The 11,691-nt window shown below is 36.6% G+C and overlaps 1 protein-coding gene and 1 long non-coding RNA gene across 2 annotated transcripts in view; one reads left to right on the forward strand and one right to left on the reverse strand.

Moving 5' to 3' along the window:
- The window catches only part of LOC107184552, a 3,754-nt gene extending 1,274 nt beyond the window's left edge, over positions 1 to 2,480 (forward strand). The window contains exon 2 of the long non-coding RNA XR_001515409.1: positions 2,288 to 2,480. This is a non-coding gene — a long non-coding RNA (uncharacterized LOC107184552). The remainder of the gene's footprint in view (positions 1 to 2,287) is intronic.
- A 4,697-nt stretch (positions 2,481 to 7,177) lies between these two features.
- LOC102757460 (beta-casein-like) lies at positions 7,178 to 11,691 on the reverse strand. Its single transcript, XM_006773102.2, has 6 exons — positions 11,633 to 11,691; positions 10,807 to 10,833; positions 10,515 to 10,541; positions 9,453 to 9,476; positions 9,053 to 9,097; positions 7,178 to 7,744 (listed from the first exon to the last, which is right to left on the reverse strand). Exons 1-6 carry the CDS (start codon positions 11,681 to 11,683, stop codon positions 7,178 to 7,180), a joined length of 741 nt encoding a protein of 246 aa, XP_006773165.1. The 5' UTR covers positions 11,684 to 11,691.

Genomic DNA, 11,691 nt, shown 5'->3' on the forward strand with positions numbered 1-11,691 from the left:
TGCTGGAAGGGTTTAGCCAGCCTGAAAACAGCCCTCAGCCCCTCACCCAGCCTGGCAAGGCACCCCAGTGGGGACCCCCCACCCTAAAGGGGGTGTGGCCAGCCTGAAAACAGCTATCAGCCCCTCGCCCAGGCTGGCCAAACCTCCATGGGGTCCCCACTGGGAGGGGGTGGTTGACTAGCCTGCAAACAGCCATCAGCCCCTCACCCAAGCTGGCCAGGCACCCCAGTGGGGACCCCCACCCTGAAGGGGGTGTGACCAGTCTGCAAACATCCATCAGCCCCTCACCCAGGCTGGCCTGGCACCCCAGTTGGACGCCTTCCCTGATCCGGGACACTCTTCAGGGCAAACCAGCCGGCCCCCACCTGTGCACCAGGCCTCTATCCTATAGGGAAGATGTTCAATGCAGGAGCTGTCCCCTGGTGGTCAGTGCGCTCCCACAGGGGGAGCTCTGCTCAGCCACAAGCCAGAACTGTGGTGATGGCGGGAGCCTCTCCCACCTCCTCAGCACCACTAAGGATGTCCAACTGCAGCTTAGGTCTGCTCCCTGCTGGTAAGTGGACATCCCCCAAGGGTTGCCGGGCTGCCAGAGGAATGTCTGACTGCTAACTTGGGCCCAATCCCCCAGGGAGTGGGCCTAAGCCAGCAGATGGACATCCTCCAAGAGGTCCCAGACTGTGAGAGGGCACAGGCCAGGCTGAGGGACCCCCTCGAGTGCACAAATTTTTGTGCACCAGGCCTCTAGTAGCTAAATATAATTGATCAAGGAAGGATTATTAAAAATATTATTTGAAAGACAAATATGGATGAAATATGTTCACTATATTTAAGAGACAGGGCAGGCAAACTGAGATAAGCTGGTGACAGACTTAAAAGAAAAAGGACAAGGGACTCTAAGGAAAAAAAATCAATAAATTTCATGATGGATTAAATGCAAAATGGAACCAGAGAAGGGGATAAAAAAGAAATGGATGCAAGTTCTGGGTCCTGAATTAGCACATAAAAGTGCTTAGCAGATATGCCTTTCAGAAAAGAAACAATGCTCTCCGATTGTCTCTGTTGTTTGGGGTGAGAAAGTTGTTTTGTTTGTTTCGGGGAATTTTGTTTTGTTCCTCTGTTTTGCTTGATTTATGTAGAGGAGGTTAAGGAAGATCATTTGGCTACATTAATTTTGAAAGTGAATAGCATTCAAATTCAAAAGCCACTTCTTAAAACACTGAAATGCATAAAAGGAAAAGTCATAGCTAGGTGGATATATTTAGTTTGGCCAGGAAATTTAAAGACATGGAAATAAGGAATTTTTTGGAAGACTTGAAAGACATAATTGGAAATAAATGCTGTTCCTTGTGATACTATCCTATGAAACAGGGATGCAGCTGAAATGTGTATTCAGTCATCAGGTATTTGTGGACCACAGTGAGCATGCAGTGAGATAGCACTGGGGATATAAATACCTTTAAGCCAAAGTCTCTGCAGTGGACAGCTTATTGTCTAGTCATGAAGATGGATATAAAGCCAGCCATCATCAGCCAGAATGTCATTTGGACAAAGCAGGGATGTGACTGAATGTGTTATTGAGGCCTATTGCACAAGCCGCAGAATGGCCAGTAGGGTGAGGGGAATATTGACAGACCATAAACAAGTTCACACGGAAACTAGCACAGTAATTTAAGTTGGGAAATAAAAGCTAGAATTAAGGAAGAAGTAGTAGAGATAGCAGTAATTTATTCCAAATTGGACTCTGATGATACTTCAGAATAATTTTAGTAAAGCTTTTTCATCTGAATAATTTTCACCAAGGCATGGATTTGGGTCAAGCAACCTTTGTGACGTCAAGTAAAAACTTATCCAAACTTGGACAAGGCCTGGGGAGAATGCTCAAATCTCAGAAATATGCAAGTTTCACAATATTGAACAGAAAAGCGCCCTCCCCTCCCCATAGGGTAGAGAGAGGTAAGCAAAGATTAAGGGGAAGGTGAGACACCATGGGGAAATGACCAGTAGGAAAAAGTATCCACTGTTGTCAGCCGACTCTCAGGATAAGCAATGGGGCATGTTCCATTTTGTAGTGCTTGTTCAAGCTTTAGGACCAGTGGAATTTAGGGGCTTAAGGCAGCCTGACTATCACTTAGTGGAGACTAAGCATGGAGTAATATAAGTGCAATTGTGTACAGTTGATCAGACACAAATGAATAGATCTGCATATAATTCAAAAACAGGATAGCATAATGGAATTAGCAATGACAGTCTTTAGTTTAATAAAGAGCCTTTTCTTTTTTATCTACAGGCTTGGTGAGAAGTCTTCTTTGCTCTCTCCTCATGACGATTCTTCTTACTCAAAAATCCTTTGACATATCTAGCAACGTATTATCAGCCTGCTTACAATAAATACATCCAACGTGCTTCAGAAAGCATATTTTATCAAACAATTCAAAAAGTAAAGCATTATTTGTATTCTCTCAGGCATTAGGTTGGAATTTTTTTTAAAAAAATCAAACTATAAATAATGTGCCTGGGTACAAATTCCAGCTTTCAAAAAAAACAACAAAAAAGGAAAAGTCAATCAAGTAATGTTACATGAACACATACCTGAGATCAATAGTTGTAACACCGTAATGATCAAGTTGTAACATAGTAGTAATGATATAATGATGTCCTTTGGACTGTTTGATTTTTTTCTATTTGTTCTCTGTGTTAAATGTCATAAAATTAAAAAACACTTCCCATGCATAATAAATTGATCTATGAAGCAAGTGTCGAATATCCGATTGTATTGATTTCCTAGCACTGCCAACACAAAATACCAACACTGGTGGCTAAGAAACAACAGCAGAGCCTTGCTCTCTGTGACAGCTCTAGGAAATAATTTATCTTTGCCTCTTCCTAGTTTCTGGCATTTATTGGCAATCCTGACATTCCCTGGTTTGTAACTGCATCACTGCAGTCTCTGCCTCTGTTGCCTCAAAGCCGTTTTCTCCCTCTTTGTCTCTTCTTATAAAGACAACAGTCACATTAAACTAAGGACACACAAGCTTACTCCTAGATAACCTTGCCTTAACTAATTAAATCTGCAATTACCAATATTTCCAAATAAGATCAATTTCTGAGATATGGTTTTTTGTCTTTGTTGTTTATCCTCACCTGAAGGTATTTTCCCACTGATTTTTAGAGAGAGTAGAAGGGAGAGAGACACACAGAGAGAAACATCAATGTGAGAGAGACACACATCAATTGATCAATTGGTTGCTTCCCACACGCACCCCGAACATGTCCTGGAATTAAACCTGCAAACAGGGAATGTGTACTTGACAGGAATCAAACCCAGGACTCTTCATCCCACTGGCCGAGGCTCTATTCACTGAGCCAAACCTGCTAAGGGTGGGGAGTGAGGGGCGGGGGGGGCGTGAGGATGCGTTAGAAGAGGTCAATGGGGAGAAAAAGAGAACATATGTAGCACTGTCAATAATAATATATTTTAAAAATTAAAAAAGAAAGTGAAAAAAATTCATTGCAGTTTTATGTTCATATATATTTAATTTTTAAGAAATGGATTGTATTAAAATTGGAAAAAAATTTTGAGGTATGGGGAGATGGGACTTCAACATATCTTTGGGGAGGGACACAATTGGACATATAGCACCCATATCTATTTTTATTCTCATTTTTTACAACTATCATATGCCAACACCCATTAAATGTTTCAGACTGTCAATATTTTTAACTAAAAGCTATACAGTATATTTTATAATCTTCTAGGGCAATGATTATGGAAGAAAGCAGGTCATGACATAACTAGATGGCTATTCAAAGGGCAAGAAAATCATCTAGGCAATCTCATTTTATATATTTTAAATATATTTTTATTGATTTCAGAGAGGAAAGGAGAGGGAGCGAGAGAGAGAGAGAGAGAGAAACATTGATGAGAGAGAATCATTGATCAGTTGCCTCCTGCATGCCCCACACTGGGCCTATGTCTTGACCAGGAATCGAACCATGACCTCCTGGTTCATACATCGACACTCAACCACTGAGCCATGCCAGTCCGGCAGCAATCTCATTTTAATTGTGAAATGTTCTGTACTAAAAGAAAATCTAATCCATGAAGCTTACCTAAAATCACTAGAGTACTAAGCAAAATATTGTCTTTAGTCATATTTGAAGGGGAAGCTATTTCACTTTTAGCAGGTAGCTGGAAAGAAAATCTAGGCTATACAGAAGGGAGATTGCAAATAAATGGCTAGTGAGTTGAGAGAGAAACCAAGGGTTTGACAGCCTTAGGATTTCAAATGAAGAGAGAAGTATGATATTTCAAAAAAGAAGGGATGATCAAGTCTACCAAATAGCACTAAGAGGATGTTTAACATGAGCACAGTTTAGCAAGATGAAAGTTGTTATTGACCTTGGAAAGACAAGTGGTTTCAGTAAGGATATGATTTGATGGGAACAAGTTGATGACAGTATGTTTGGTTTGTACTTTTGATCCTAAAGGTTAGGAAAACATTGCGAATGCAGCAAAGAGGGAATAATTACTGGAGATGAATGTTTGTGTAAACTCAAATGGATGGAGTTGAGTGTGCAGTGCAGGGGTTGGTAGAGGAATAATTCATCACAATGAAACAATTACTCCACTGTCAGTGACAATGAATATCAGAGCTTTCTGTAAGTTTTTGGTTCTTGGGCATTACTGCCAAAAATCACATAACCCACCTCTTACTGATTGTGGTATTGGTTCTTGCTGCTCTGATAAGTCAAGTAACAACAAGGGACAGTAATCATATACTGTGCAGTCCACTAATCACATTCGAACTTCAATAAAACCCTTTGAATTGGCTCCTATAGATGTAGAAAATGAAGCACCAGGAAAATCAAGTAACTTTCAAGGCACAACTTAGCTGCTATGTTGCGGAGCTGTGAATCTGATTTTACATTTGAATCTTTTTTTTCTAGGGTAACCACAGAATTTGACATCTGATGCTGGGTACATGGAAGGTGTAAAGCACGGGTGTAATGGTTTAACTGGGATTACAGATGTAAATGAAGTCTTTTTAGATCTAACAGCATACGATTACCTTTTCCCTCTACTTTTTGATATCTTTTAATATTCAATTCACAGCATTCCATTTGATTTTAATCTTTCATGGCTATTTTTAATGATAGTAATAATCTAAAGTTAATATTAAAGAAAACAATTAAGATTGAAAGATTATAATAAAGACAGGAAAAATTAATATGCATAAAGGATTAATTTATTGAAATGACTGTTTAGGAAATAGTAATAATAAGTACAATTCCAGAAAATATTGGAATACATATTATTGATAGGGTTATGGTATTTCCAACTCAAAACTGAAACTTTTGGTACACTTTTAATTAAAATATGGAAAAGAGAGGTTATGAGTCCAGTTCAAATTAAGATAAATGTTATATAATACAGAAAATAAAAAACAAATACATTTTTTCATGTAGAATAATTTACACATTATTACTTTTTTTGATTGCATGATACAAAGATTGAAAAGATGCCACATTTCCAGTTGCAGTCAATTCTATGGAATAGAAAACAAACATACAAAGAATTAGTTATGTTTTATGATATAACCATACATCTCTCTCCATTTATAATTTTGGGATAACTAATTCTTTAGAGGAACTTTATTACCAATGTACCATGTTGTGCTCTATCTTGCATATAAGTCTCCTAAGACCAAGTAGCATCTCACTTGGAATTTTTTTAGTGAACTATCTACTGTAACATAATAAGTAAAAAATTGGTATCTTAATAATCTCAAAGTTATATTCTCTCCTCTTTTTAAACCTCAGAGTGAGACTAAATAAGTTTATTTTGACCCATGAGTTAAAAGATAATATGTAAATTTTAAATATGATTTAAAAAATCATTAAATTTTAAGAAGCCTAAGATAGAAATGAGAATTCAAGTTGATCTTTTTAAAAGCTCATAAATATTTACATAAATACAGAAGAAGCTGTTTTCAGTTTTCTCTAAAATTATGATAATCAAGCATAAGGTCATAGGCACCTAAAAACAAACCATTCAAATCTGTCATAACACAACTATCATTAATGAAATAAAAGATACACAAATCCAGGAGAGTACATAATAGTCAACCATGTTGATGTCTCTGACACACTGATAATTAATAAATAATTTTGTATATTGATGGAGTCTGTCACTATCTTGGTCTTATTCACAACAATGTAATATAAGAATGTATTAACTGTAAGAATAATCAATCTAATCTCCATTTCCCCAAGCTTACCAAAAGTGAGACGCAAACATTAATATTGAAATCCTCTTAAACCTTAAAAGAGAGAGAAAGAGAGATAAATATACAACTGAATTTTTGGCAAGAATACTTCTAAAAATTCAATGGTTGTGGGAGTGGATAAAAATGAAAGAGGGTAAGGGCGAATAAACGGTGATGAAAAATTAAATTAAATTAGACACAAAAATTAATAAATAAAAATTTGGTGAGTAATAAAATAAGCATATCAATTGTTTGCCCTCACATGTACAAATATCACAAACAGGATGTGCATTAAAGCATGTAGAGAATAGATGTACACAAGAAAATAATTAAACTCATTTCAACATTCAGATTCCCAAATTGAATTCTGAATTTAGTATATCTTAATCCTCTTTATCTATTTTCTCTAGACATCAAATAAATCAGAATCTTTGAAATAATTTCTTCTAAATACTCAGTATCTTCTACATAGAAAATCAGAAGATTTATTTCTAAACCTTTGTGAGCAGACCTAGGCATTGGGATTTGGGGGAAAACAAGTTTTCTAGGTTATTTTATTTCAAAACTAGTGTTGAGAATCCCTGATGTCAACTACATGCATTAAGAGGTCTATTTAATATTCATTTATTCTTTGACTAGTGGCCCTGCACATGAATCCATGCATGACTAGCTCATGCATGCCTCAGCTGGCCACCCCACCCATGGCCAATTGTAGCTCTCCGCTAGACATACCTTGCTGCCCCACCCTCCTGTAGCTCTCTGCCCTCCTGTAGCTCTCTGCCACACATAGCTCACTGACCTGCCCTCCTGCTGTTCAGTTGTTACATGATGACATCCCAGACCAATTTGCATATTACCCTATTATAAGTATAGATTCTGGATCTCCCACTTCTTCTACAATCATATGTACATCATGAATGAAACAACAGAGTTAATAAAGTAAGACCTACTTGTTGTAAGTTGTAAACTGGGGCAATAGGTTGCGTCGCAGGGTAGAATGCCTGGGTAGGGTCAACCAGATGCTCTGGCTTCAGCACAAGGGACTGGGCAGGCATCACTCTCTGGGGGTAGGTCAGCACTTGCTGGGAAAGAGGCAGGACTTTGGACTGAGGAAGGGAGACCAGGGGCTGAGTGGGAAGCATGGGAGTCTGAAGAAGAGGCTGGGGGATCTGGGGCATCCAGGGCTGCAGCAGAGGCAGAGGAAGCTGTGCTTTGAGATCAGTGAGGTTTGGGATCTGGCGCTGAAGGAATGGCACTACTGGAGATTTAGGCAATTGCATCACATTGCGCTGAGGAATGATGGTCTCCTTAGCATTGGGGACTTCCATCACTTCAGGCTGAAGGAGAGGCAGCACCATAGCAGGCTGGGCAAGAGGCAGGATGTTTTGTGGAAGGACAGGGTAAGGCATGGGCTCAGCATAAGGATAGAAAAGAGGCTGTGGCTGGACAAAGGGGTGGATTTTGTCCTGGCGTTCATCCTGGAAGAAAAGAAAGAATCTCTGTGTCCATGATTCAGCTATAATTGTCATTCATGATGAATTAACCTCCTCTCTGTTGAGGAATCCTGAGTGAAAGAGAGAAGGAAAATCATTTACCTACGCTGGTTAAGAAATTATTTGGGGTCACGTGAAGATGAGTTAAATACTCATTGAATTATTTATCATTAATCCACTTCCTTCATAGGTGGACCCAGATCAAACTGAAATCAAATGTTTGGGAATTTCAAGCTTGTTTCTCCTTTCTGAGTTCCCGTTAATACTGTGGATGGCTGCAGAGTTTGGAACTTAGAAGGCATGAACTTCTCAACATGGTGTAAAAGTAAACCAAATTGTTTCATGTATTGAAAGTTAATTTTAAAAAGACTTAGAGGAATGTTTCCTAGATTTACTTCTATGTGTTTTAATGAAAAGTAAATCTTAACTTGTGGTTTAATTGAAGGAGTTACTCAACACCAGCTAACTTCTAGTACTAGTTTATTTAGTAGATAGTCATTATTGTAAGTCTTTAAAGAGGCATCATCTCGTAAATTCATTTTTATTTAGAAAAATATTTCTTATATTACCAAACCCAAGTCATTGGCAAAACATGAAGCTGAAATGTTACAAGTAGATATGTTACCACACATGTATTTCAATTAAATAATTATTTGTTATCCAAGAAGACCTATATTTTTAAGCAAGCTCTGCTACTTATAACTGTGTGATACTGTCTCACAATTGTGTACTCAGTTGTTCTGTATATCACTTCTCTCCTCTGTGTAATGCAAAGTCTTTTATGAATGTATTCATCAATGTTAATATAAAATACACAATTTTAAAGTAAATCCTTGTGTAATTAATGTGTGCCAGCTCATCAACCCTAAGGGATTATTAATATTCTCAGTTTATAGTTGAAGAAATGGAAGTACAGAGAAACTTGGGGTCAAGTTTAAATTGCTAATCAATTATCAGATTCAGATTTATGACATATTTTCTTACCATTTCTTTTGTCACCTATGTATCTTGAGAATAAGGAAACCTGTTTCTAACCTGAAAATGTATCTACTAGTGTTCATTATGGTAAACATAAATTGAGGAAATCAATGATTATTCGAAAGTATTTAGTCTATATTCTCCAAGTGGATTATGAGATTAAAAATGCACTTATATCTTTAAAATATATTGATAATGTTATATTCCTCATGCTGGTAGTATTTTATTATAAATCTTTAGACTGAATATGTCCATCTTTTGTATGGATTATATTTTATAACAATTTTTTAAATATACTCATTATGAACAAATTACCTCTCTTTGTTGTTGTTTCTCATTTTCAAACTGTTCAGGTTTCTGCTAAAACAAAATAACATGAATAGAAATAGAATAATCTGTAAAAATTAAATGTAGAATATTTTGAAAATATGGACATTTAATTATGTCTCCCCACTTATGTGTGATATACAACTGAAATTCATACAAACACACACACAATAGTAAGGTGGTTACCAGAGAAGAGGGTTGGAGGGTAGTAAAGGATATAGGCCTAGATATATGGTGATTGAAAATTATTGGACTTTGGGTGATGGGCACACAATGCTATAAACACGTCATGTATCATAGGAACATATATTTGAAGTCTATATGATACTATTAACCAAATAAATAAATACATAAATAAGTAAATAAATAAATAAATAAGTAGCTCTACCTTATAGATGTGGGTAATGGATTCCTTCAGAAAAATAAAAATAAAAGTAGGTTAAGTTTTCATGGAAAATTTTTATTTGCCAATATGAATCAGAATATGAAGGCATTTAATAGGCTAATGTTGACACCTTACTAGATAATATAATGAAAAACACAGCATAATTACTGAAACTTATATGTTACACTGTTCTACACAAGTCTGTTCTATAAACAAGACAAATGAATGCAGTCAAGAAAGAAAAGTTAGTGAATATAGTACAACAAGAAGCATTTAATAGACACTAATTTTCCTTCACTATGTTCCCTTCCTATGACAACAAATGATCTCTAAGACGCCATCTGATTCTAAAGAATAAAATTCATTAATAAGAAATCATAACAACTATTAATACATTCTGTTCATATTCTTAGTTCCTTTGTTATGTTTAGGTTTCAAATAAATTATAAAAAGTAAAATACTTTCCCTAAGGATCTGATAACCTTTATGAAGAGATAAAATAACCCAAGTACCATTTAGCAGGTGACAGACTTCCAAAAGTGGTGCAAGTGTAAATATCTCCCTGACCTTCCCAGACAGACTGAAGAATAAAACTAAGTCTCGCTGCTCTGTTTTACTAAAGTGACTCCTGTAATGACAAAATATGTCCATTTGCTTGTCTGCCCACCCCTTATATTGCAATTCTTTCCTATGGGCATCTGCTTTTCAGTTTGTACCATAGCTCCTAGTCGATATCTAATCCACAGAAGGTGCTCAATGAATATCAAAACAGTGAAAGGGGTCAGTGTGGAGAGAGCTCCAGTCATATAAAAGGAGGGTAGCATTCACTTAAAGAAGGGGGTGGGGCAAGTGACAAGGTTCAAATAGCAGCTAGCATAAAAAGCATAGAGAATAGGGAATTCTGTAGACATTTATTTTGTCCTTAAACATATAATGGAAATTTACATCAGAATTTAGGTCTGAACTAGCTGCATTGACTTATGTGCCCTAAAATAACACAATATAAAGAGTTTCTAGCATTTTACTGTCCAAATGGAAAATTCCCTCAAATGAACATTGTCTTACCTCACTGCTAGAAATGCTTTCTACAGTCTGTAAAGAAAAAATGCAAAATCAACAACTGGATCATCAAAGACTGTTACTTTTTTTGAATTTTTTTTTTATTGATTTGAGAGTGAGAGAAACATTGATGTGGGAGAGAAACATGTATAAGTTGCCTCCCATCCACCATGACCAGGGATTGAACCCGGAACCTTGTGCTGCATGGGATGAGCCTCCAACCACTTCAAGCAAAACAGCCAGGGTAGAATGTTACTATGTATGGTTGGAAAAATTTTCTCTGATTAAAATATCTTACCTCACTGGATACACTGACTTCTTTCTTCTGTAAAGAGAAAAAACAACAACACCACCATTTAGTTTTTATAGCTGACTCATTTTTCCTTCTTTATGCAGAGCTATCTCCTTCACAAACTTAAGAAATAAAAAAATGTTATATATCTTTTGAGATCCTTGAAAAATATTTGTGTTTTATGTCTTGAATATTTGATAACTATAATGGCATAATTTTATTTTACATATTTCATTTTCCTATTTGTCTTAGGAAGGGAACAGAGTGAAAGAGAAAATTAGGGTCTATTAAATGTTGCTTGTTGTATTATGTTCACTAAAATAAATGAAGAAAAATTTTTGATGGGTAACAGAAAGGGAGTTATTTGAATTTGTATCAAACAATTTTCATTATGCTTATGATTATAAATATTGCCTTTGCTCCACCCCCTGGATTTCTTTGAGTAGACACGGGTAGGATTTGGCCCAATGCCCAGAGTAAGAGGTACATCAGTTTCATCACTGATATGTTTATCTAGGTAGCACATGCATGCAATTGTATTTGTGCAATACTACTCTTTTTTGTGGTTTTTCTGTATGTTTCTTCTCCTTTTGCCTGATGTTTGTTTTTTTCTTTAGCAACTGGTTGCCCAGTGGTGTAGAAAGCATTTAAACCAGATTTATGGTCCTATAGGACTCTGTTGAAATAATCAGTGAATATAAATTATTTTCTTGGAAGTAAACAAAAAAATCTGTTGAAATTCAGCTATGTGCATTTAAAATGTTGCTGATGTTGTTCTCTACACGTGGGATAATATTTCGCTACATGTTAATCATTTAGTGTTTTTTATTACCTCTGAGGCAAGAGCAAGGGCCACGAGGCAGGCAAGGATGAGGACCTTCATGGCTCTCA

The sequence above is a fragment of the Myotis davidii genome, unplaced genomic scaffold, assembly GCF_000327345.1.
Source record: "Myotis davidii unplaced genomic scaffold, ASM32734v1 scaffold106, whole genome shotgun sequence".
In the NCBI taxonomy this organism is placed as follows: Eukaryota; Metazoa; Chordata; class Mammalia; order Chiroptera; family Vespertilionidae; genus Myotis; species Myotis davidii.

Coding starts and splice junctions, on each gene's coding strand:
- LOC102757460 (XM_006773102.2), bottom strand. CDS start 11,683: ATGAAGGTCCTCATCCTTGCCTGCCTCGTGGCCCTTGCTCTTGCCTCA. Junction 10,834..11,632: donor CCCTTGCTCTTGCCTCAGAG/GTAATAAAAAAC, acceptor TTCTCTTTACAG/AAGAAAGAAGTCAGTGTATC. Junction 10,542..10,806: donor AAGTCAGTGTATCCAGTGAG/GTAAGATATTTT, acceptor TTTTCTTTACAG/ACTGTAGAAAGCATTTCTAG.